At 47.1% G+C, this 27,146-nt stretch overlaps 1 protein-coding gene across 15 annotated transcripts in view; it reads left to right on the top strand.

Moving 5' to 3' along the window:
* Window positions 1-27,146, top strand: part of CDKAL1 (CDKAL1 threonylcarbamoyladenosine tRNA methylthiotransferase) — a 585,431-nt gene that overhangs the window by 177,422 nt on the left and 380,863 nt on the right. For all 15 annotated transcript variants that reach the window (XM_089776363.1, XM_075921165.2, XM_089776362.1 and 12 more), the window contains 2 exons: window positions 9,798-9,894; window positions 25,694-25,742. In XM_089776363.1, coding sequence (XP_089632489.1) covers window positions 9,798-9,894; window positions 25,694-25,742 — 146 coding nt within the window. The remainder of the gene's footprint in view (window positions 1-9,797; window positions 9,895-25,693; window positions 25,743-27,146) is intronic.

Raw genomic sequence — 27,146 nt, 5'->3', positions numbered from 1 at the left:
GCTCGGGCTAAATGCCCAGGTGCCGGCTGCCACGGTAGTCCTGCAAGACAGTCAGGGATCACACAGCTTCAGCGAAGACGGTTGCCATCTCGGTGGGACCTCCAAATTGTCAAAGTCAGACAGGACTCACAGATTTGGCAGACTGCTCTGTTTATTTCAGCAAAGCTTTGCTAAAATGCATGGAGAAAATGTGAGTACCCTACAAGGTTCAAACCCCTTGATTTTATACAGTCAAAAGGAAGCCAAAATTAACAGGATTAAAAGGGGGGTAAAACTTCACATAATTAGTGTGAGGCTACTCAAGTACTCTTCATTTCAATATTAAGCACACAGCAATCTCCTGGCTATATCTCCCTGATTATCTGGAATTGTTTCCTAACACTTAATGTTTCTTTTCCTGTTAAGCTCAGGCCCAAATTGGCTAGCACCTTGATCTGCATACCTACAATCAACATTAACATACTTTTCTTCTTTCTCTTAAAAAGACAAACAGAATTCCTTTAACTTATTCAATTATTACAGCACAATTCATCTTTTTCTTACAGTATAATTCTTTCTACTTTCACAAGAGCTTAAAAAGTTTCTCAGCCAGCCTGCCTACACAGGCTGCCCAGCCATGTGCTTCTGTGAATAACTGAGCTGGGGGGAAGGGAGCTAGTGCTTTGTGGCTGCTTGTTATTCAAACAGGCCACCCCCAGTTTCTGGCCAGAAGCTGGCCAATAGGATTGTTCTGGGGGTGGGAGTTATGCTTGAAGCCTTCCCCTTCTCAGTTTTTAAAGAGAAACGGCCCCACAGCCATTTTTCTGAGCTGTGTGCAGGGTTGCTGGACAAGCAGGGGAGCCTGCTTAGGGCTCCCAACTGCTTTCACACAGTGGATCCGATCCGATGGCTTGGCGGGCTGTATTTTGCCCTGGTCTGTATTAGGGGGAGGAAGGGAGAAAACCCCATGTGACCTGCTATGTGGAAAGGAAGATTCCATGCCCTGTTTGGAACTCAGTTGCTGAAAGTGGCCAAATTTGTCTGTCAACATGGTGGTTGCACTTTCCCCTTCTTAGCCCACTTTCAAGTGTTTTCAGGGTCTGGGCACAAGGCCATTGCCGTGGGTTCAGGAAACATTAGCATTGCCAGTGCAATGTTGATTCCCAGTACGTCTGATGAAAGGTGGAGTATGAGAGATGGGTAGGTAGGAATAAATTCTTATGAGCCTGCATGGTTTGGTGGGGTAGGGGCTGGCTGGCTGGCAGCAAGATGGTGGCACTGTGCTGGGCAAAGGCTAATTCTTAACTACTTAGGTCCTAGGGCCCTGTGATAACCTCATTGTGCCCCACTGGAAAGGGTGAACACCACAGTTTGAAAACCAGTGCTCAAGTCTGAGTTAAGAAATTGTTTACTTTAGTACTGCAAATTTTTTCAAATGCACCAATGTGTTATTAAATAACACAAATCTGGAGACAGTGTATACAGGTGGCCCCAACTTGCGACGCGATTGGTTCCTGGGGAAGCGTCGCAAGTCGGGGGCGTCGTAACTTGAACCCTCATTTACGATAGTCACCATGCGCCATCGTAAATGCGGGCCAAGGATGTAAGTTGGGGTTTTTTGGCCCCTTCCGCACTTACAAAAATGGTTGTACGTGCGGGGGGTTGGAACTCGGGCGGTCGCAAGTCGGGGGTTTCCTGTAGGTACAAATGTCAAAGTCAAGTGATTGTAGTGGTTCTCAGCCATCCATACCAAGATGCTCATTTATATAGTTAGATCACCCCAGAGTCCCCATATTAATCTAGTTATTACCCATCGTGGCCACATCCTGTGGATTTTGCAGTACCCCACAACTCTTTATATTCTTGAGTCCTTTGAGGAAGTCTCGAATGAAGGACCTGAGCATGCTGGGTGATACAGAGATCACCATTACCACAGCAACCAGAAGCTCCATAGGCAACTTAAAAAAATAATAAAGTGTCCAATTCAGCTTTGGTTGGACAGCCGTTCTCCATCTTAATGTTCAGCTGTCTACAGTATATGTGTATCACCACCTTGGATTATTGGGCTATTATTGGAAGTGAATGTTTCAGTAAATGTCAAAGCTGTATATATAAAAACATTTTAAATAAGAATTAGAAATGACATGATGTTGCAGCCAATAAGATTACATTATGCAATGGAAGGGAGGAAAAAAAGCAGAGGAGAAAGAAATTAACGGATGTATCCCTGACCTGCTTGCTCCTGAGTAGAAAAATGGAGCAATTGCCAGCTGTGCTTTTGATGTCTATCTTGTTTTCCATCAAATTCAGAAGATCCACTCTGCTGTCTCATTTTAAAATTGCCTTCCCATGTCTTGAAACTTGAAGAAAGGCCACCGCCTTTTCTCTTTTTGGGACTTTACCTGACCAGCTATAGATGATTCATTCAGAGGAAAGGTGTAATTACAACTTCCTGCACCAGTTCTGATGATTTTTACCAAAGCTGGTTCCACTGCACTGGTACTACAACAGTATCAGGGTAGTGACTGTCTTCATTTATGTCTAGTTCAGGAGCGAACTTACTGGAGCCTAGTAAAAAATAATGACCTTTATGAGCAGGTTCACAGTTATATAAACAGGGTATAATCGAGACAGCTTTGTTTATTTCCTAAGCTAGCTATTCTTATAGGTTTTCAACACGGAAAAGGAGAATACAGTCTAATATTTATATTATAATTTCTGGATTTGGCTGACTTTTATACTTAATATTTTTAATCTCTAAAGTACTGTATTGTGTACTCTCTCTCCCCTTCCCCTCCCCCTGACTTGGAAGAGTGTTTTCCAGAATTCTACCCTTTAAAAGAAAATTGAACTTAATTACATGTCTGCTCAGATGTATGTCTTATAAACCATCTTCAGATAAGAGCGCATTTTTAGAAAATGTCATAATGCATTTAAAGTGAAGGTTCAAGGGTAAGGTTCATTTAATTGAAGAATATAAAGGATATCTAAAAAAGATGTTTATTCATGCCACTTTTAGATTCAATGAAGTATTATTTTCATTAGCATTCATGTATCTGAAGGATAAAAGCTTTTCTAATACTGTTCTAGTGCTAGATAGGTTTCTAAAGAAAAAATGTTTAAGGCTTTTGTTAGTCAGAATAGAGCTCATTAAACAGTATTTAAAGAGGATAACCATGTAGGGGTTTAGTGCATATTTTCAGCAAGCAGTTCCTAAAAAACTATAAAGTAAGTATTTAATATATCATTCTTTGTCACATTTGTGCTGGATTTCATGGCTAGTGCAATATGTTATGGCTTTTAATGAAAACAGATTGATCGACAATTTAGTGCAGGCATTAGTGCTTAATTACATTTTGAAGCAAAAATTCTTGGAGTATAAACAATTATGTAGAGATCTATAAATACAAAGTTATATGAAGCTAATATGCTTACCATGAAATGTATTCCATCTAACTTTACTCCTCCTCTATTTACATTCCAAGAAGAACTGGTAAAATGTGTAACTGTGAAATAACATTAAAATACTATTTACTGTATCATGGGAAATTCTTGTTTATTTTTTCCCAAATGAAAAGACTTTTTTCGATGCAGTCCTTCAGTGGTGATAGGGACTATTTCTAGCAATAGCTTACACCAGATGTAGAGTTTCCTAGGGATATATACTCTGGTTACAGAGGACAGGTCTCATTGCCTTTCCTTGAGGCATGAGGTTTGAGTCACTTAGGTCATGTGAATAGTGATTTTTATCCTTCAGGGTTGCAGAGCTTCAAAAGGAGGGTATATGATATTTTTGCAGGAAGTACAAGAAACAGAAATGATTTTAACTTGGATATGGGGGCATAAGTGGCTTCTGCTCAAGTTTTTCAAATAGAAAACTTTCTTACTTTAGAAAGACAAAACCTTTCTGATTTCACAAGCATGCTTCTGGCTATAGCTCCCTTTTAAGAAATATACTTAATTAGCATTTGAACAACATTTCATATTCATTTTTTGAATAAGACAAGAGTATGGTATTTTCATAGAGTGGAAGCAACTGTTTCCCTCTCAAGTTGGTGAATCCATTCCTGATTGACATCTGTAGCTTTCCTGTGATTGCTGCTGCAAGATAAATTGACATTTATATGACCAATGGGAGCATCCACTGTTACATTAGCTAGATGAAAAGTAAGCATTTCAAACTCTTACTGCATAATTGTCCATAGGGGATCTTTAGTCACTTCTGAAACAATTGGTGCCAGGCACAATTTAAAAACAAGATTTTGCATGAGATGGCCAGTGACCTGATTTGGTATGAAAATTCCTATGTTATTTAAAAGACAAATGAATTTATTCCCTAAAGGTGACCTACAAATAAGAAAAGCAAAAGTGTTAATTTTTCTATTCTGAGGTGAATTCCAACGGTTACCCAGTAAGAAAAGGGGGGTAATAAATATATTTGACTTCCAACCTAATTTTTTTTTATTTTCTTTATTTCCAGACCTGTCATGAAATTTCAGCTTCATAAATGCTAGTTTTCGCTTTTGTGGTAATATCACTTCTTCTAAAGTAACCTACTTGAGCTAGCTTCTTGAGGTCAAATAAGCCTGTATTTCTGAAACAGTTTGTGATTTTGTAAATTGTACATTCTCTTAGTAAGAAGTACATTTCAAAATAAGTGTCATGAAAATAGAGCTTTATCCTCAGACTATAAAATAATAGTAATCACTATACAACTCTGTACGTTGTTAGAGAAAATACTGACTCACGACAGGATGGCTCCAGCTTGCCATAAGTGTCCATAGAATGTGTGATGGATCCAGCAGTGTATATTGTGGGACATAAATCTGAGCCACCCATTGGATATTGGGACCAAAGGAATCTGATAAAAAGTTGAATTTCCTCCTTTCTCTGGCTGTTTGGGGGGTATTTAAATTGTTATTTCAAAATGAGAGATCTTCTAATTAAGTTTACTAATTATAAACGAGGGCTTGAATTCCACTTTGTTGTTTTCAGTACAGTTGGCTATAGCAGATGTGTTAGTTCAGTACTTCCTGTATTTTTAAGTTTGAAGAATGGCCTAACATTCAATGCTGTGTCTAGAATTAATTATACTTGTAAGAATGAAAGGATTTAGCCCTATTTGATCTTTAATTTTCAGTTTTCCACTAGATAGCAAGATCGTGCCTGACCTAAGGAATTGTATCAATTAATATTCACATAAATATTTAATATGGCAAAGGTAAACAGTTCAAGCTTGAAAATGTTCAATCCAATCTTAATAATAGTTGTAAAAACTGATGCAATTTAGCATTTCAGGCTGGCTTTAAGTAGCTGTTAAATTGTCAAGTGTAGCCTTTGTTTTAAATGACTTGTCATGAATCAGATTTTAGATGTGTGCCTCAACTGCCTCAACCACATATTCTTCGAGTGATTGCTCATGTCCATTCAACATAGGTGTGTGTGCCTGCCACATGCACTGCTGTCAGAAGATTTTCACCTAAGCAGTACTTCCAAGGGCCCAGGGCCCCAGCAGCCCCTGGAGTGGCGCACCCATGCCGTGCCATATAGGGCTCGCCCCTGCCCCTCCCTCCTCAGTTCCTTCTTACCACCAGTAATGGTGCTTGGAACAGCTGTGCTCCAGCATAGGATGTGGCATGCATTCTCTTTGTAGTGTAGTTCCCCAGCGAAGTACATGTTGATATTCAACCTGTTGAAAGACTCTGCTTGGGAGACCAGGCATGCCCCACTCCCCCTCCCCCCACCGCCCCGCACTCCCTCCCCACAGCTTCAAAGCCTGTATTCGACCAACAGGCTGAATGTTTACATTTCCTAGGGGAAGGAGACATGTTGGACAAGTGTCACATTTGCAGCTCTTTCCATTGCAGAACTATTAAGGAGCATAGCTTTCATCTCAAAGTGCTCTTAATGGAGTCTGCACTAGCTCCATTGGACCAGTGGCCGGACTTGGCGTCAGGTCCTGGTGCTTTGGTGTGCAGTGCACCTCTGGCATCGATGATGGACACCATTTGCTGCTCCCGTCCCAGCTAGGCCTCCTAGGAAGCCAGGCAAAGACAAGTCCCCTCACAAGGATAAGGGGAAGAAAGGTTACCGAGCCCTGTGTCTGGGTTGCCAGTGTTAGTGTTGGAAATCTGTATTACCTCCACACCCAAAGACTTTCCCAGCCACTCAGGACATAGGTGCCATGCCGGTACTGCCCCCGACACCCACGGGGCTCCAGCACTGGGGTAAACTGCTGTTTGGTTCCAATTGCCCGTCATGGTCCAATCCTGCTCTCCTCTGGTGTCTGAGAAGACAATGCTACGAAGTTCCCATAGGTCTGCATGTGAGAGAACTGAGTATGACACATGATCTTCCACTTCTCAGGAGTCGGTGCGCAGACCTGTGCAGGCCTGTGCCCCCTGTATCAGAGGTGTCAAGGAGATAGCGACTGTCCCTTCTCATCACACTGCTGAAGGGACCCTCTCACCACGGCACCAGCACCATTCACCACTCTGTAGGTACTTGCTAGCACCAAGCCTGACCAGCCATAGAGGTGCATCCCGATTCTCCCAGTCCTTGTCTTGGCACCGTGGAGCCTCCATTGGGCACTGTTTGCCAGACTCAAGGAGTGGATCATCAGGCCGTCAAAGTTCCCGCTGATGCTCCAGATGCTTCCGATCACCACGGCCTCTGTCGGTGACAAGAGCCCAGCACCGGATAAGCCACCTCTTCTATTTGTCTTGGTGAGTGCTGGCAAGCATCCATTCCTGCATTATGGTGTCGGAAGTGACCTCCATCCCCCAGGTACAGCAGATGGTTCAACAGCTGGCACTGCCGTCCTTGGCATCACAGGCACTGATGATCCAAGTCATGCTGTGGTCTCAGTGGTGCCCTGGGACTCCCTGGGGCTTCCTGTCTTAGCCCCAGCTTACCCGCTTGGTTGCTGGCACATCCCAGGCCCTTTTGGTGCCACCAGAGCCTCTTGGACCCCCAGGGGACATGGGCATGCCTGCCTCCCCTCAACAGGTGGTGGGCACAGATGACCAGCCCCCTCAGGGTGAAGAAGCCCAGCCAGCCTTGGCCTCTTCCTCATCGTTGCTAGACAAGGTGATTGTGTCTTTCTTCCCGGCGGTACCCCAGGAATACTTGAGGGTCCACCAGGCCCTCCTAAGGAGGAGGGTGGCCAACGGCTTGGCCTACAAGCCAAGGAGGTGCAAGAATCCTTGCACTTGTTGTTTGGGGTCCTGGGTGAAGTGGGCCTGGGCAAGGTGGTATTACCGCTGCAAGAGGCAGTTGTCAAAATTACTAAGGCACTCTGGTAGACACCCTTCTCCATGGAGGCTATATTTGTGGGGACAAGTGTAAGCTGATGAATGAGGGCAGAGAGAGTCTCGAGTCTCTCCTGGGGGAGCAATGATCTGGCTGTAGTGGAGTCCAGGACCGCTCCTATGAACTCTGTTCTCTGGATGGGCACCAAGAGAGATTTCTTTTCATTTATTAGGGTGTGTTTACAGATTCTGGGCCATATGACAGCTTTTATCTATGTGGTGCCCTAGGCTAGGCTCAGGTTGATGCCCCTCCAGTTGTGGTTGGCCTCAGTTTACACTCTGGCAAGACATTCCCTCGAGTGAATGGTGACAGTGATGTCCTGTCTGCCCTGGCCTGGTGGATGAACTCAACACAGGTTCTGTCAGGCATGTCATGTCACCCTCAACTGCACTCCAGGGAGCTGGTAACTGACACGTTAGACTGCAGTTGGAGAGCCCACATGAGGACGTTTTGCATCCAAGGCATGTGGTTCCCCCAAGAAAGGGTGTTCCACATAAACATGAAAAAACTACGGGCAGTCAGGAATGCGTGCAAGGCATCTAAAGGGCAGGGTGGTGCTTATACTCAGGGCTTGACAAACTATAGAATCTACTCGACAGTGGCAAGTAGATTTCAGACGCATGCCCCATTTACCAGTGGCGCGTGCATGCGCAATGAGGATCTTGCTCATGTGCAATGCGGGGCTGGCGAGTGGCTTTCGCTGCCATTTGTCAAGCCCTGCTTATACTTGTGGACAACACAGCTACCAAGTATTACATAAACAGACAAGGTGGGGCCCAGTCTCCAGAGCTCTGTGTGGACATGATGAGGTTTTGGGAGTTTTGTCTCCTTCATGGCATCGTTTTGGAAGCCTGTCACCTCCCAGCAGTCCGAAACACAATCACAGATCATCTCAGCAGAGACGTCTCCTCTCACCATGAGTGGACACTCCACCCTGAGGTGAGTGCCTCCCTCTCCAAGACTGGGTCTGTCCCGTAGTAGATCTCTTCGCAAGAGACAACACAAAGTGCAGACGGTTCTGTTCCAGATTCGGCCTCGTGCAGGCTCTCCTCCAGATGCGTTCCTGTACGAGTGGTCAGAAGGCGTGCTTTGTGCCTTCCCTCTGTTTCCTCTCATCGGCAGGGTCCTACTGAAGGTCAAAAGGGACAAAGCAATGGTCATCCTTGTGTCAGCCTGGCCTTGTCAGCACTGGTTTGGGGCACTGATGAACCTGGTGTCCTGTGTGTTCAGGAGGCTGCCTCTGAGGCCAGATCTGCCCTCCAAGGACCCACGTTGCTTTCTCCACCTGAGCCTCAGCTCGCTCCACCTGTTGGTGTGGTTCATCCGTGATTGAACCTGCAGGAGCGGGCATGTCTGGGTGACATGCAGTGGGTCCCCCTTGAGAGCCATAAGCCCTTGACGTGATCCACCTACACTGCTAAATTAACTCATTTCTCTGTTTGGGTCCAGCCGAGTCCTCCCTTCAGGAGATCCTGGGCTACTTGCTGTCCCTGAAGTGGCAGGGTCTGACCTTGGTCAAGGTCCACTTGGTAGCCATCTCTGCCTTTCACTCACTACTACACGGTTGCTCAGTATTCTCATGGGATTACCTCTCTGTTCCTAAGGGGCCTGTAGTGGCTCTACCCCCAGATCAGGGACCCTCTTCCACAGTGAGACCTGAACCTGTCCCTGTCAACACTTACGGGTCCCCTATTTGATCCATTAGCCATGTGCCCCTGTTGCTACTCTTCTTCAAGGTGCCTTTTCTGGTTGCTATCATAACTCGTACCCACCTCCGCAGACACTGCTTGTGAGCAATCACTTGAAGAAGAAAAGACAGTTACCTGTGTCTGTAACTGGTATTCTTGGAGATGTGTTGCTCATGTCCAATCAACCTTCCACACTCCTCCCCTCTGTCGGAGTTCTGTCAAGAAGGAACTGAAGGAGGAGTGGCTGGGGGTACCCTACGTAGCACGGCATGTGTGTGCCACTCCATGAGGCACTGGGGACCCTGGCCCATTCAGCTACTTCTTAGGGAAAAACTTCTAGCACCGGTGCATGTGGCAGGCACACATACATATTTTTAATGGACTTGAGCAAAACATTTCGAAGAACAGCAGTTACAGGACAAGTAACTGTCTTTTTCTCTCCCACACTACTGGTAAAAATAAAGCGTAGCTATTAGGATTTTCAGGATTATCCAATGTGAACATCATTGGCCTGTCCCTCAGATGAAGGCACAAACTAGGAAGAGTGATGTCTGTTGTATTCTCATTGTTTTAAAAGGAAAATGTAGCTCAAATATCTGATTTGTCAAGATTTTCATTAGCATAGGTTCAAACATGGACCCATCCTATAACTATGGAATTATTTGCAGCAGTGTTTGATTTTCTGTGAACAAATAAATAGTTTACCTTATTTGATGATGAATGCTATTTCAGTACCTGGAGATACTATGTAGCTACTTTACAATTCACAGGGATTGGCTTTCAGAAAAAATAATTCTCACTTTTAAAAATTATTTTTAGGAAAGCGCAAGAAGACGACAAGAAAGTGGTTTTAGCTGGATGTGTTCCACAAGCCCAGCCACGTCAAGATTACCTCAAAGGCTTGAGCATTATAGGGGTAAGAATGTTTGTCAAATAGAAAAGACTTTCTCATATTTATTTTCTTGCCAAAAAGAGACTTACAGTATTGGTGTCTAAAGTTTTATATTAACTTGTTGGCTAGATGGGCCAAATCTATGGGCCATATGTTTGTGTTATACCCGTGTCTTTTCACACAAGTTTTTGGTGCCAGCAGTTAGACTTTCCTCCTTTCTTTTATTAGGGAGGCCTTGAGTTCAGTCCCTCACTATAAGGGTATGTCTACACTGCATGGCTATTTTGGGATACCTGTGGTATACCGAAACAGCTACCCCTCATCTTAACAAGCCGCCTGTTATTTTATAATATTTTTCAAAATACGGGCGTGCTATTTTGGCATCCCTGTAACCCTCGTTCCACACGCCAAATTTCAGAATAAGCTATTTCAAAATGAAATTGAAATAAGATACACAACTTGTATAGCACAAATTGCGTATCTTATTTTGAGTTTAGGGTGCTGTGTATATGCAGCCTAACTCTTTTTGCTTTGTGGTTACATTTCATTGTGGTTCAATGGATGCTTTGTATCAAATGCATTCTTATAAATAATTGAAGTTTTGTCTGTTCGCAGAATTTAGTGTCATTCCTTATGCAGCCTAAAGTGGGAGGCAGCAACGATTAACTCCCCTACTTTAAATATAATCTTGTAAGTCGTTGTTAGAAAGAAATGTAATTAGATAACGTCAAAATGCAAAAATGGACAACTAAAGTGTTAATTAAACAGCTAGCACATGTTTTTCATCACGTTTAGTTTTTTATACTACTTGGCTCTGGACAGAGTAGCTGGGGAACATGACAATTTTACTCTGCTCAAGGCAACAAAAAGAGTTAATGCCTCAGCGCCTGTGAGCTATTAAACAGTTGGCATGCTTCAGCCTGGTTGTAAGCAGTGGGGATCATGTGAATTGTAGTTTTTCAAGTGCTTTTGTATCCTTTGGGATGAAAAATACTGTGTAACTGCATCAGCACTGAAAAACTGTCATGAAAATCAATGATCTCTGGCACAAAATACTAAGGATTCTTCATCAATTAAGTCTTTTTTAGAAAGACATCTAGTCTTTACATATGCTTTTGTTGGATCTGATGCCGTAATTGTAGGCTGAAGAGCTACGACTTGAATTATGTAGATCAGAGCAAATACTAAGGGTTTCTTCTGGCATTAAAATGTATGAAAAATATACTCATTACTACTTAGTGATCATTAAGTTAAAACCAAAACTAATCTTTTAAATTCCATGTGGTTTTTTTTTTAAATCATGTAAGGTGAGTAGAAAGAGTTCTTGAAAAGCCAAGTAGAACATACATTATGGAAGTAGCCAACTTATAATAATTTTTTGTTAATATAATTTTCCATCAAGATAGTTTCTGTTCTTATTGTAAAATATAGGTTAAAACTCTCTTAACCAGGACTCTCTAGTCCAGCAACATCTGTGATGTTCTAGGACCAGAGTGTCCCGTTGGAGAGAGAGCTTCTGGGAGCCCTGCAGGCTGTCAGGACAGCGGGAGCCCGAGGCACGGTTCCCTCATTTTAAACCTGTGGCCAGCACCCCTTGACCCTGTTTTTTCATTATTTGTCCCCCAACATTAGTTGGGCCCTGGGTCTAGTCATCCCTCCTGCAAGGGTGGGGGAAGGGCTTTGAGAAGTGGGTGGGCTGATGCCCGCCCACCCCTAGGGCTTTAAATAGGACAGTATTGGGGCTTCCTGGCAGGGCAGAGGAAGCCTGGAGTGCAGAGGCGACGAGATTGCCTGGTGGAATAGGGTCACAGAGGTGGCAGGGCTGCCAGGAACTGCAGCAGGAGCCTGGTGCATACAGAGGCAGCAGGGCTGCTGGGTGCTGCAGCAGGAGCCCAGTGCACATGAAGGTGGTGAAGCTTCCCAGCAGGACAGCAGGGGCTAGTGGGGGGGGGGGGGGGGGGAGAGTGGGCAGCTGAGAGGCCAGTGGTGGGGCCAAGGATGAAGGGGCTTGGTGGCAGGGGGGCCAGAAATGACCTCCTCTGGTCCAGCAAAATCCATCATCCGGTACTGGTCAGGCCCCGAGGTTGCTGGACCAGAAAGGTCCAACCTGTAGTTGTCTCAAATAGTACAACTTCCCTCATATTACTGTTTATACTCAAAACATTTTAATCAACCATCTTATCACAGACATTTAGAGTTAAAAGCAGTGTTCCCCCTAAACTGCAGGGCAGCACAGCTTCACAGGTGATTAATCAACCCCGCCCAGTCAGTCAGCTCCATGCACAGAGTCCTGAGCCTCTGACTGGGTGGGGCTGATTAATCACCTGTGAAACTGTGTTACCACACAGCTTAGAGGGAACACTGATTAAAAGGGACCTCAAGGTCATCTACTCCATCCCCTGCACATATATAAAGGGCTCAACTGAGTGTGCATATGATTCTACACAGTAGGTCAAGAAGATGTGAAGTGCCTTAGGGATCTTAAATTTAGACTAATTAGATAATATTTGATTAGTCGATACGGGCATCTCCGCCTTTGAAGTGTAATAACAGGCCCAGGGCCATTGCTACACTTGAAAGGTGAAAGTACTGTGGGAGGCATGTGGCCAGTGGGGGACTCGAGTAGTCTTGTGCTGGCCCCATGCTCCCCGCGGTGTTTCAAAGCGGCAGCACTGCATGGAGCCCAGGATCAGTGGGGGACCCTGAGCTCCATGTGGTACTGTCGCTTTGAAGCAACCCCTCTTCTTCTCCCCTCCCCCACTGCGTCTTTCTGATAGAGGCACCAAGGGCGGTGGGGAAGTGACTAGTGTGTTGACTATCCAATAAGCATTTGCTTATCAGATAGTTGACTAGTTGTTCACATCCCTAAAGTGCCTCCTTACTTTTTATATGTTAGTGGCATTGTGGGACACAATTTGATAGGGAGAACCTCTTCAGGGCTAGGGATGTGAATGACTAGTGGACTATCCAATAAGCAAATGCTTATCAGATAGTCAACTAGTCGCTTCCACACCCACCCTTGCTGCATCTATCTGAGAGGGGATGGGGTGTACTTCAAAGCGAAAGCACCATGTGGTGCCTGGAGCCAGACCCCAGGCTCCATGTGGTGCTGCTGCTTTGAAACACTGTGTGCAGTCCAGTCCCCAGCTAGGAAGTCCCCAGTCTGCACATGGCATTTCAAAGCAGCACTGCTGCGTGGAGCCTGAGGTCATCTGGGGACTCCCCTGCTGACCCTGGGCTCCGTGCGACATTGCCGCTTTGAAACGCAGTGTGGAGCCTGATGCTGGGCTGTTGCTACATTTCAAAGGTGGAGGTGCCCTATCGACTAATTTGATTAGTCAATTACTCGATATTTAACATCCCTATTCAGAGCCACTGTTCTCATACCTGTGCAAATGGATGAGAATGAAGCAAGCTTTAGCTCTTTCACCCTCAGTGCAGCAGCCGTTTGGTAAGCTTGCTTCCTCCATGCAGCAAAGGAGCAGCAAGGAATGAATTGGGACTAAGTGTCTACTCTATCCCTGAAGTGCCTAACTGTGATCGTGTCAATCTAGTCTATTAAATGTTCAAAATTGGGACATAAAAAGACATAGATAGTAATGACAGCATATTCTTGATTTTAAAAAATGTGTCTATATCCTCTGACCTAGGTTTTCAAAGAGGACTTGTGATAATTGACTTAGTAAATTTTTGATCATCCAACCTGAGGCACTGATTTCCAGAGGCTAAGCACTTTTCTGAAAATCAGACCGGTACATTTCATCTTAAGTTGTGTTCTCAGAATTAATGCTTACTAATTAAAATCTTTCGCATTTGGATTGAAACAGACCAAAGTCTAGTAAAAGTTTACTAAAGTGATTAACCCAGTGCCTCCTCTCCCCCCCCCCCCCCCCAAGTCATTGGAATTCTACCTGGAAATGTTGAGTTCATGTTCACAGTAAAGATAAGTATAAAGATAAGAGCAGTGTGCAGGAAAGTTGTAGTAGAGGGTGGGCAATAAAGGGTGTATGGTCCATATGTGGTTCGCCAGGATCAGGTTGGTCGCTGCCACTGAATTTACCTGTGCCTCAGTGGGTATGGACATTTGCAGTTCCTGTTGGCTGCAGATCACAATGCCACTAGGGTTGGTGATCCACAATCAACAGGAGCTCCAAGCATCCATACCTGTGGAAGCACAGGTAAATAAAGTGGTGGTGGCCTGCCAAAGCTCTTTGTGCTCCTTGTGCTGCTCTGAAAATGTAAATATTATAAGGCAGCAGTTGTGAAATCTTTGCTCTACCACCAAGTATTTTTGTTGGTGTCATTCATATGTTGAGTAATAGAAATTTGATTTGTCATCAGTGACATAAGCTGGACTATATTTTAAGCAATGTTGTCTGAGAATGTGGTTTCTTGCTAACAATTGTAATACTCTTGGGATAACTTTGTAGAGGCATAGTATGTCAGAGTAGAGTTCCCTCGGAAAATATTGGTCTGCATATGACGAAGGTTGAAGGGGGAGTTGCGGTATTTGTGTAACTACCAGTAAGACTCTGCCTGTTTTTAATCAGTACCTTGAATATACAGTACTAGACTTCAAAGTTATTTCTTTTGGCTAACATATTGTGTACACACATGCGTGCACATGTTGCATTTTCAATTGCTCGCTCTCTCTCTCGCTCTCTCTCACACAGACACACACACACACACACACACACACTTGTATTTTCAACTTCTGTCTTACAACACCCTTTGAAATAGTGTAAACAGTCTAAACCAGCATGATTCATTGGATTATATTTGTATGAGAAAATTTAAAGTCATATAGCAATTAGAGTGGATTGGACTTAATAGCAATCTGATAGTAGCATCTTCTGACTAATGGCAACATAGTGTCAGAATCCCATCCCATTAATATACCATCTCAATAATAGCAAAGTTAATAAAATTTGTATATTAGCAACACTCATGTCACTTAACCTTTTTTAAAGGGGAGGTCCTGACTCTGAGCATGCATAGCTGAGCACTTCCACTGTATGTGCTATGGCTTCCAAACACATGGTCCGGTCTCATTGATAAAATGTTGGTGCTGGAAGCTCAGTGTGAGCCCAGTGCTAAGCAATGAGTTTGTTTTCTCAGTGTCTATTTTGTGTTTTCAGAAGATCACTCATAACATTTTATAGTCTCTGTGACGGGGCGGCCCCGCCCCGCACTCAAGCCCAGGGAAACCACCTGGGGCCGGGGGCGGAGAGGGCCCCACCCACACAGCCCTACTGGGCATGCTCCAAAGGGAGCCAAGGTATAAAAGGCTGCTGGCCTGCTCAGAAGGGGCAGACTACGACCCGAGCAGGAGCTAGCGGCCACTGGACAGAGAGGGAGTCGCCGGGGGAGCTGAGCGTGCTGCTGCCGGGCCTCTGCAGGGCTCGGCCCCAACGCCGGAGCCGCCGACCGACCACCCGCGACCCGAGTGCTGGACCGTACTCCGCCAACTCTGCAGCTGCCAGGGGGAGGACCACTACAGCCCGTCGACCGACGCCGACAGGTGGGACCGCGGCAGGCTGCGAGCAGGGGGTAGGAAGCGACCCAGGGCAGGGAGCTGTAGAAGCCCCTGAGGGCTCGGGGCGTTGCGGGGAGGAGCCCCCGCCGAGCCAGTGGTGGGAACCGCCCGCCACTACTAGGGCCCTGGGCCGGGGTCCGGTGGAGAGGGAGGGACCGGACCCCCCTACCCCTGCGGCCTGAGACCCTGGCACGTGGGAGCAGGATAGCAAACTGCAAACTGTGGACTAGGCCTCTGGGCCTGCAAACTGAGGACTAGGCCGGGAGGCCGTATTTCCCCTAGCACAGGGGCATTGTACTTTGGGACTAGGCCGGTGGGCCGTATTTCCCCTACGAGAGGGGCAGGGTACTTTGAGGGCTAGGCCCAGACGGGCCGAGTTAGGCCCCGGATGGGGGTGGCAACCCCGAGACAGGGGCGAGCCCCCCGACACATGGTGGAGAATGTGGGTGCGCGACCCCGCCCCTGGGCAGAGGGGCTGGCAAAGGGGGTTGGTAGACGCGGGCCGCGAGAATCCCGGGGACAGAAACCGGGGTTGCTGACCTGGCGACAGCGGTATGAAGGGGACCTGACCGAGCTGCGGAGGCAGTTGGCAGGCCTACAAGAACGACAGGACCGATGGGAGCGGGAGGTCGTGAGCCAGTTGGGGGCCCAGGGAAGGGCGGGGCCCCCCGGGGGCTGCCCCTTTGGGCAAGCGCCGATTGTAGAACCTGGTAGGGGGCCAACAGACCCTGCTAAAATGGTGGTGAGACTTAGGGTAGAAGGGAACCCCACGGTGGCACTGGTGGACTCAGGGTGCAGCCAGACCCTAGTTAGGGCCGACCTAATATCTGAGCCAGAGCCAGCCGGGGGCCCCATCCGGTTGTTGTGTGTACACGGGGACGTACGGGCGTACCCGACAGCATGGGTGCAGCTAGATGATGGCCAGGAGGTGGGGGTCTATAGCGTGGGTTTGGTCCCGACGCTCGCCTACCCCGTGATATTAGGCCGTGATTGGAGAGGCCTAGGCCGGGTGTTGCGGGAGTGGGGACAGCAGCCAGTGCCAGGGCAGGGCACCCCCCCACACGACCTGGAGGAAGCCGCCCAAGGCAAGAGGCTAAGGGGGGAGGAGAGGCCGAACCCAGGAACAGCGACGGGCCTGCCACCGAACCGGGGAGACCACCCCGCCTGGGAGGAGGAAGTCGAAACCCTAGAAGTAGAGGGCGACTTTATGAGAGAGCAAAGGGAAGACCAGACCCTGAGTCGAGCTTGGGAGCAGGTACAGGACCCAGGGGAGGGGACCAGCCAAGATCCCCGTCAGCCCCAAGGCCCACGGTTCTGTGTGAAGGCAGATCGGCTATATAGGGTGGTCCGGGAACCCCAGACGGGGGAAGACATCTGGCAGCTCCTGGTCCCCCACAGGTTTAGGAACGCCGTACTCCGGCTGGCGCACCGGCTGCCTTGGGCTGGCCACCTCGGGCGAGAAAAGACCCTGCAACGGATAGGGATGAGGTTTTTTTGGCCGGGCATACACCACGCTGTGAGGGCCTTCGGTGAATCCTGCCCCGAGTGCCAACTCACCAGTAGAAAGGGGGTGCCGAAAGCCCCCCTGGTGGCCCTGCCCGTGATAGGGGTCCCCTTTGAAAGGATCGGGTTGGACCTGGTGGGACCCCTAGAAAAGGCCAGCTCAGGCTGTCAGTACATCATGGTGGTGGTGGACTACGCCACCCGTTACCCAGAAGCGTTTCCCCTACGTAACACCACCGCCCGCACTCTTGCCGAAGAACTTTTTAAACTGTTTGCTCGAGTAGGGATACCGAAGGAGATCCTGACCGACCAGGGGACCAATGTGTCGTCCCGGCTGATGGCAGAACTATCGCGGCTACTGAACATCCACCCCCTGAGGACGACGGTTTACCATCCCCAGACAGACGGCCTGGTGGAGCGTTTTAACCAAACGCTAAAGACGATGCTGCGTAAGTTCGTGGCTGAGGACCCTCGACACTGGGACAAGCTCCTACCAGCCTTGTTATTTGCCATGCGGGAGGTCCCCCAGGCGTCAACGGGTTTCTCCCCATTCGAGCTCCTGTATGGGCGACAGCCGAGGGGAATACTCGACCTTTTACGAGAAAGCTGGGAAGAACAAGAATCGCGGGTACAAGGGACAGTACCCTACATCTTACAGCTGCGGGAACGCCTGCGGAAGGTAGGGGAATTTGCCAGGGCTAACCTCCTACAGGCGCAGGAGGTCCAAGCCCGATATTACAACCGAGGGGCCAAACTCCGCTCTTTTGAACCGGGGGACCACGTCCTCGTCCTACTGCCATCCCGAGAGTCCAAGCTACTGGCCCGATGGCAAGGCCCGTTCGAGGTGGTCCGGCGAATAGGGACGGTGGACTACGAAGTGAGGCTGCCGGGGAGGAGGAGAGAGGTACGACTATACCACATCAACCTCTTGAAGGAGTGGAAGACCGCCGAAGGACTACTGGTCACCCCATATCCCCCGGAGCCAGAGCTCGGGCCAGCCGTAGAGGACCTCCAGGGGGAGGCTCAGGTAACGATGGGGCCCGAGTTGAATCCAGTACAGCGAGGAGAATTACAGCGAGTGGCCCAGAGGTTCGCGCCATTTTTCTCCACTCAACCCGGCCGCGTCCACACCACGCATCACCACATCGCTACCCGGCCAGGCCATAAGGTGCGAGACCAACACAGGCCCCTCCCTAGGAAGATGTGGGAAACAGTCCAGCGGGAACTCCAGACCATGCTAGAGATGGGAGTGGTGGAGGAATCTCATAGTGAGTGGAAGAGTCCCATAGTTCTAGTCCCGAAGCCAGACGGCACGACGCGATTTTGCATCGATTTTCGGAAAGTGAATGCCATCTCGCGGTTCGATGCCTACCCGATGCCACGAACCGAGGAGCTCTTGGAACGGCTCGGCCAAGCGGAATACTTCTCCATCCTGGACATGACGAAAGGGTATTGGCAGATCCCCCTGACACCAGCCTCTAAGGAGAAGACGGCCTTCCCTACACCATGGGGCCTGTTTCAATTCGTGACCATGCCATTCGGACTGCATGGGGCAGCGGCCACGTTCCAACGATTAATGGACCGATTGTTACAGCCCCATCACGCCTACGCAGCCGCATATATAGATGACGTGGTGATCTATAGCCCAACGTGGACGGCCCATCTGCAGCATTTAGAAGCCGTATTGAAGGCCCTGAAGGAGGCCGGCCTCACAGCCAACCCGCGAAAATGCCAGCTGGGACGCCGGGAAGTAACCTACTTGGGGTACACGGTCGGGCAAGGGACAGTACGACCGCTGGTGGACAAAGTGAAAGCCGTGCAGGAGTGCAAGACACCCGCAACCAAAAAGCAGGTACGCCAGTTCTTGGGGCTTGCGGGGTACTATCGCCGGTTTATCCCCGGCTTTGCGGCCATTGCAGCCCCTCTATCTGACCTCACGAAAAGTACCCAGCCGAACAAGGTACAATGGTCAGCGGACTGTGAGGTGGCTTTCAGGACACTGAAGGACCAGCTTACTAAAGCCCCGGTCCTGTTCCACCCAGATTTTTCAAAGCCCTTCCTACTGCAAACGGATGCATCAGAAAGAGGCTTGGGGGCAGTGCTGTCCCAACAGGCAGAGGGAGGGGAGCACCCGATAGTATATTTGAGCCGCAAGCTCTTCCCACGAGAACAGAACTACGCTACCATAGAAAAGGAGGCACTGGCAATAAAGTGGGCTGTAGACGCCCTAAGATATTATTTATTGGGCAACACGTTTCAGGTGGTGACAGACCATGCCCCCCTGAAATGGTTAAATAGCATGAAAGAGACAAACCCCCGTTTAATGCGGTGGTATCTATCTTTACAGCCGTACAATTTCAGTATAACCCATCGCCCAGGGAAGGCGCACACGAATGCTGATTTCCTTTCCAGAGTGGGGGAAGAAGAGACGGGAACGGACGAGGGGATAGGTACCCACTTAAGGGGGGGGGTGTGTGACGGGGCGGCCCCGCCCCGCACTCAAGCCCAGGGAAACCACCTGGGGCCGGGGGCGGAGAGGGCCCCACCCACACAGCCCTACTGGGCATGCTCCAAAGGGAGCCAAGGTATAAAAGGCTGCTGGCCTGCTCAGAAGGGGCAGACTACGACCCGAGCAGGAGCTAGCGGCCACTGGACAGAGAGGGAGTCGCCGGGGGAGCTGAGCGTGCTGCTGCCGGGCCTCTGCAGGGCTCGGCCCCAACGCCGGAGCCGCCGACCGACCACCCGCGACCCGAGTGCTGGACCGTACTCCGCCAACTCTGCAGCTGCCAGGGGGAGGACCACTACAGCCCGTCGACCGACGCCGACAGGTGGGACCGCGGCAGGCTGCGAGCAGGGGGTAGGAAGCGACCCAGGGCAGGGAGCTGTAGAAGCCCCTGAGGGCTCGGGGCGTTGCGGGGAGGAGCCCCCGCCGAGCCAGTGGTGGGAACCGCCCGCCACTACTAGGGCCCTGGGCCGGGGTCCGGTGGAGAGGGAGGGACCGGACCCCCCTACCCCTGCGGCCTGAGACCCTGGCACGTGGGAGCAGGATAGCAAACTGCAAACTGTGGACTAGGCCTCTGGGCCTGCAAACTGAGGACTAGGCCGGGAGGCCGTATTTCCCCTAGCACAGGGGCATTGTACTTTGGGACTAGGCCGGTGGGCCGTATTTCCCCTACGAGAGGGGCAGGGTACTTTGAGGGCTAGGCCCAGACGGGCCAAGTTAGGCCCCGGATGGGGGTGGCAACCCCGAGACAGGGGCGAGCCCCCCGACAGTCTCACATGAACAACACAGAAAGGGGTTGTGAGAGCCAAAGTGAGGTAGAGGTGGTGGAGGTTGGTTCTGATTTCAGCATACACTTAGGCATGGTGTTTGACTCTATGGGCCAGTGCTGAAACAGAAAGCGAGTCACCTAACAATAGAGCCTATGAAGGATATTAACTCTGCACATGGCTGACTCACTCAATGGAAAGCCCAGCACAGCATGTTTCAGCACAAGGAGCATGGCAAGAAAGAAGATGCTGACCTTTCAGCAACCATTGAATGGTGGGCAGATGCCCTACCCAGCATTCTAGAGCAGTACCAGCCATGTAATATTTTAATTGCTCGGGACATTGGTCTCTTCTACTGGTGCTTTCCTTACAGAGACTTTGGCATGCTGACAGGGCCGGCCCACAACATTTTGGCACCTGAGGCGGGGAGCTCAAATGATGCCCCCATGCCCCCTCACTTGGGCCAAAACTTTGAAAGGTCTCAATTCTGCCTTCTTCCTGTTCTACTCCATTCATGGTACTGCTCTGATACCTACATATGCACCAGCAGCAGACACAATTTTCTACACTCTGGGTTCTAGTGGCGCCTCCCCACAGTCTGGCAGCTCAGGCGGCCACCTCAGTTCTCCTCATGGTAAGGCCAGCCCTGCATGCTGAACAAAGGGTTTGCAGGAAGAAAAAACCCCCTGTGGACTGCATTACATTGCCATTAATTGTAAGTTCTGCAAATGTGGATGACAAGGAGAAACAGCCTTGCAGGGTGACCAAAAAGAGTGGGTGCCCTTGTTGATTTCCTGAGGACCACTCAGATCTGTCTGTGATCTACAAAACTCAGCCAGTGCATGAATGACACGTTGTGTTGTTTGAAGAGTTGCTTAAGAACTGGAATACAAAGCTGTGGCTACAAGACCAACCTATATCCCTTTAATTTGACAATTAGCCATGTCATTCAGCTCAGGTAGAGCTGTTTCACATGGTGTTAAAATTCTTCCTCTGAACACAGTGTCAGCCATACAGCCAATGACATGGGTGTCATTAAAGACTTCAGAGATCACTACTGTGCACCTCTTGATGCTCTGTGCCATTCTCAGAGTCTTCTGAGGGGCGGTCAGGTGACTCTGTGCAGTGTGCACCACCTGCACCCACAGGCACTGCCCTCACAAATCCCATTGACTGCAGCTTTCCTGATTATCCATCCCTGTGCCTAGGGGCTGCATGGACGCCTAACCAGCTTGGTGTCCTAGCTTTCTCCATACCGGCAATGAGGTGAGGTGGCTTTTCCAGTTCCAGCCTTGCAGGGTGGGCAGGGGGCACCAAGGCTCAGGGCTTCCAGCCCATGGCACAGAGACTTGCTCCAGGCTGAATCAAATCAGATCCGGCTCACAGGCTGGAGTTTGCCCTCCCCTGGTTTAAACTGTGTCTTTTAGGGTAGCTATCCCCAATAGTGGTCCCCTATATGTAGTGTTTGTTGGGAATATAAAAGATGCTTTATATAGAAGTTGTTCAAGGAGAGGACATAGCTGATGATAAACTACCAGCTGAAACAGAATCCTGGCGGTCCAATCAGGTTATCCAGGTCTGTGCTTTTCTTTGGCACCTACATGGAATGTGGCTCTTGACACAAGATCCATGACTTTTCCTTAGAATTAAGAGGGATTGTTCTCCTCCTTCGGGTCTTCTGAGGAAGAAGTGCCGTAAGCGCAGTCGGGCCATTCCAGGACTCAGATGGACTCCTCCTGTTCATTATCTCAGAGGATAGTGCTGACTGGCACTGAGAGTCTTCTGCTATTCATGATGGAGCTAGCTCATCTAACTGCTCCTTGTATTGTGCTCAGATCAGTTGGAGTCTGTAATGTTGACTATGGTTCCCCCCATGTGATGTCCATTGAGACTGGTAACAATGATGGAAGCATTGGCACTGGCTGTCTCCACACTCTTGGCATTTCTGGTAGCATGAGACCTGTTCTGCCTTTGTGGCCCTGATTTTCCTGTAGTTCAGAGTCTGTCTGTTGTAGTATCTGGATAGTGGAGCTGCCTTCCTTATCTCCATTGCATTCTGCACTGTCTGGGGCTCAGCTTGCAGAGTTGCAATCAAGGTCCTTTGTGGTACTCATTGGTACAGATTTTGTCTTTGATACTGCTGGTGTATGTGTCGCAGATCCCCTTGTTGAATTCAGTGATGACCTTGGTTTCAGCACTCTCTTTTGCTCCAATGCTGGCTTCCACAGTGATGTCTCTTCAGGTACAAACAGTATCAACTGGGTTCCAAAAGAGGCTGAGTGTTTGCTTGCTTCCTCAAGCATGGCTCCTCCATTCCCACAAGATGCTTCCCAGAGCTCCTCAAGATCTTGTATGGGGACTTCTTCCTCTTCCTCCTCAATTTCAAAGCATTGTCCTTGATCCTTGGATCATCGTTGGTACTGGCATCAGCACCATTGCAGCAATAGAAATTGCAGTCTCTGCTCTGCTTCCTATTGGAAGCTACCAATACCTTATCACTTTTCCCAGTGCCTTCTTTGGAGAGTGACTCAGTCTGGGAATTCCGGTTCTGGAATGATCCCAGGGGCAGATAACTGATTCCTGTTCCCTCTACTATACTGGCAGTCAGAGGTTATTCTTCCTGAGCCTGTCTAGTCTGACCCTTTCATGTAGGTTCCGGAATCTCTCCCTTTCCCCTCTCCCTCAGCCTCCATTGGTCCTCCTTTCTTTTCAGATGATACTGCAATACCGGATTTTCCTTCAACAGGGCTCCTGACTGCTATACCAGACCTTCTCAGGTATCGGTCTCAGACTTTTGGGATCCAGGCCGAGTATGTGCAAGAGAACATCCATCAGTTGCAGGATATCCACCATTCGCAGCCTTAGGGAGTGTGACTATCCAGATAAGTGAAGCCCTTTTGGAGCCTGCTAAGTTCTTTGGAAAATCTGATTTATTATTACTTATTACAGCTAAGTGGTCTGAAAAGGGGTGTTATGTTCTCATGCAGGGCTTCAAGACATTAGGTGTCAGTGCTACACCTACGGGTATTGCTAGGCAGAGATCTCTGGCTTTGTTCTCTGGGCATGTACACACCCAGTGGAATACTAATCTGCAGTCACATCTCAAAGAGCAACAGTTATGATACAGATGAGTAATAATCTTTTACATTCCAATTTTGAAGCAAATCTGAGGATTAATTTGGTAGAAGACAAAAGTTTTCTTTTAAACTGAACATTATGTAAAAGAGTCGGACCTCTTTTAAAAATGCTGTCTGGGATATTAGTAGCAGAGAAATGTTATATGAAGAAGTAGTGTGTGCCTTAATATGAAGTTGTCTCCTCATGGAGACAAATCAATCACACAGCAGAACATGTTTGTTTGATTGATTGACTGACTTTTGGTGTGCAGATTGTCATACGTGCAAGTGAGTAGAAGAAATAAAATTGATGTTTGAGTAATTACAATATTAATGATTACAAAATGTATAGTGTTGAAATTACAGGTGTATTAATAATTCTCTTATTTTGTGTGACAACATAAAACATATTCCAGTGTTAGATATATTTTTCTAGACAAGATAAAATGTTTTGTTCAGCAGATTTTAAAATGGAAAGTCAACAGCATTTTATACTGAAATATATGGGGCTGCAGCCAAGCAACTCCCTTGAATTTTATATTGGAACTGTATAGCGTGATTTGCACTTTCAGTTTTGCCTCCCTGGTATATCACTTCTCATCATTGAAGAGTTGAAGTTCCAGTAATGTACATAAATCCTCTGAACACAAACTTTTAAGAAATATATTTCATGACCATATTCTAAGGAAATGAAAATGGAATGCTGTCAGCCAACGGTCAGGGCAGTGACTGGTGTGTGTGTGTGTGTGTGTGTGTGTGTATGTGTGTGCTATACACCCGAGACTTCAACTGCTGAGACAGAGGGCAACCTGGAGGAGGTTGACGAGCGCCCCAATAAGTTTGCAGGGAGATCTTATTACACTTCAGATTTTAGCTGCTAGAATCTGTGATTCCTTCGCAGCGGGCAGCCTGGGGGAGGCTGAGAAGTGCCCCAACGGATCTGCCACCTGGGAGTGACACAAATCCAAACGCCCAAGCTCTCCCTATATCTGTCCCTTAAGACCAGATGAAGTTCTTTTAAATTGTGCCTGGTTCTGTTACAGCAACTGAAGGAGTCAGGTTAAAGCTTAAACAGTTACAGGTTTATTGAGGAAGCTTATAAATCATATGGTTGCAATGGCTATTGTTCTATTTCTTAACTGCTAGCAAAATATAGATCTTAAAAATGGTTACAAAGAAGATAGATAGGAAAACAGAAATAATAGTACCAAGTAACAGCTTAATCTTTAAAGAGCTCTAAGTCTGTGTACACTTAAGACAGAGGACCACATCCAGGTACAATTTTTACCCCCTTCTGTACCTCTCGACTCCAGCGTGTAAGGCCAGGACCGGTCCCTCAATTCCTAGTAAAGACGAAAATACGAGGTGGGCGTCCTCATAAAACCTCGGGAGGTCAAACACCTAACCCGACCAGCAGGTAGAGGGTAGAATGACACTCAAAAGTGAGTGTGCTGCTGTACCCACCTTTATACTCATGGGGTCACGTATTTCTCTTTCTTATCTGTGATGCCAAATAGTGCTGGTCTGCCTTTTTTATCGCCTTAATCGTTCTCTCCTCATATCTATGTTTTCAGCTTCTCAGGATCAGATGAGCCAGCATAGACTATGCTGATTTTATTGCTCCTTCTCTGTCCTGTATGCTTCAGGAACCTCAGAGAAGCAAATAAGATGGATGAGATGGGGAGGGAGAGGGGGGACTGTCTGGCTACAAATGCACTGTGATTTTCCTTTCAGCTCAGTATATTGATTTTAAAAAGATTTAAGAACTTTGTAAGTGCATTTCCCCATTACAGAGTAACTTAAGGGTAGTGCTCACAAATGTTTTCAGTTAGGAATGCAACCAAGCTTGTGTTTTAATACCCACTGTTTTAAAATTATCACAATTTCCTAAAATCTTTAACAAATGAGAAAATTTCCAATTTTTGATCAGTATTCAACAATTAATTATAAATGGTTAAAATTCATTTTGTTCCTTTGAGAGGTATGGTTATGAAACCTAAATTAAAATTTATTGAGCTTTGACTGTGATCTTAATTTTTGGACTTTATTGCCTTCTCTTGCACTCTTTATCCCACTACTGTCCTGGCCTGACCTAGCTTAGCTTACTAGAGCTGATAGGTTTCCCTATGTAACATTTCTGCAGACCATAAAGACTGTGTAAAAGAGAAATTATTTTTTCTTCTGGGAAATAGAAACCGAATGTTTCATTATAGGTGAATAGAATCATGTGTGCTTTGCTCAAGATAAAATAACAGTACACACCAAACACTACCTTAAATGAAAATATAACCAAAAACTATTTTAGTTTCTTCTCCACTGCTGAATGAAACGCACACAGAATTTTTGTTCAAATATATCAAAACAGCTTCGTTTATTGATCTTCTGGTTCTTTTTTCAGGTTCAGCAAATAGATCGTGTAGTAGAAGTTGTAGAGGAAACTATTAAAGGTAAGCTTTATAATTGAATAACTGCTGTTATGATGAATGCTGTTAACTTTATCTAGTAGACACACTACAACATGTTCCCAATCTTCTATGGTTGTGTTGATCAGATAAGTAAATGAAGGACTTTCTGTTCATGTAATGCCACACTATACAACATATGCATTACAAAAGTACTGGTTGCAAAGATAAAATATGACGGAAGATTTTGTGGTCACATTATAAAAATTCTTTTTACTGGTCTAAAAAGAATAGATGGATTGTATTTGTGTTTTTTCTGATCCCTTGTTTTGAGTTGATCATCTCACTTATGCTGTGAACTAATTTTTATATCATGCAAATTGTCACACTTTCTGATTTTTAGGTATTTCATCCCATTTCCATAATCTTTCTTCCGCCGGTCAGCTACTGGTTTAGTGGTTCTTTTGTAACCATGTTGGTTGTTCATTCTTGCTGTTTTCATAGATATACACGCACAGTATTTTGCAATGAGGTATTGTGAAAAGTGCATTGTTTTTTCAGTCTGACTAGTGAACATTCATTATGTAATAAATCAATATGGCTGGTTCTTTCTGGCCTATGTGACATTGTCTCCATTACCAATCAGATTGTAAAATTACTATTCCATGAAACTTTCAAACTACATGGCTCAACCTGTGTCCTTGCTCTTAATGTAATCAAGCCACTAGTGTATGAAATATTGTCTCTGACTTTTGTTGTTAAGTATGAAAAGTTTTTAGAGTAGACCATTAAAAATGTACAACAAACTAAATACAAAATCTGCTTCTATTAAGAGATTATGAAGTGTGATTTACAAGTTCATAAAATGACAATCTTGCTTTTAAAATGAAAACTGCCTCTTTCCTACTCCCAACCAAAACATTATACGGTTTGCTGTTAAAGGACAGTATGTCAGATGCAGCCATCAGTCCCCTGGAAATATTTTGCATACAGTTCTCCGAGAGATTGTCCCAGCACTAGTTTCTAGAATAGTACTCTTCATAGACTGAGTCCATGCTTGCTTAGGTTTCATTGTGAATGAGTTATTTCTGAGATTTCTCTTTGACTTCTGAGCTGAAATAGTGGAACATACATGGGTCCTGAATGTTATATGAAAAAGTAAACCTGATAAAATTTAAGCAGTGCATGTGTGTGTGTTGTTGAGGGAGGGTTAGTGTATTGGTACACTCTCTTTAGGTTCAGATAGCAACCAAAAGCAACTTGTCCTGTGACGGGGGAGAGGGACGCTCCTGATGGCATCCCCTGGCTCTGCTAAGCACAGCACAGCCGTCTCGCATCCCCAGCAGCAGCTCACCCTTTCTACCAGCCAGTGCACTGCTAGTGCTAGGGAGAGCAGGAATCCAAGTTCATATTTTGATTCTTTGATACCCTGTGAGTTCTTCCAGAGCT

This window comes from Pelodiscus sinensis, chromosome 2 (assembly GCF_052426305.1).
Source record: "Pelodiscus sinensis isolate ZL-2025 chromosome 2, ASM5242630v1, whole genome shotgun sequence".
Classification (NCBI taxonomy): Eukaryota; Metazoa; Chordata; order Testudines; family Trionychidae; genus Pelodiscus; species Pelodiscus sinensis.
This window is presented reverse-complemented; position numbering and strand designations above follow the sequence as displayed.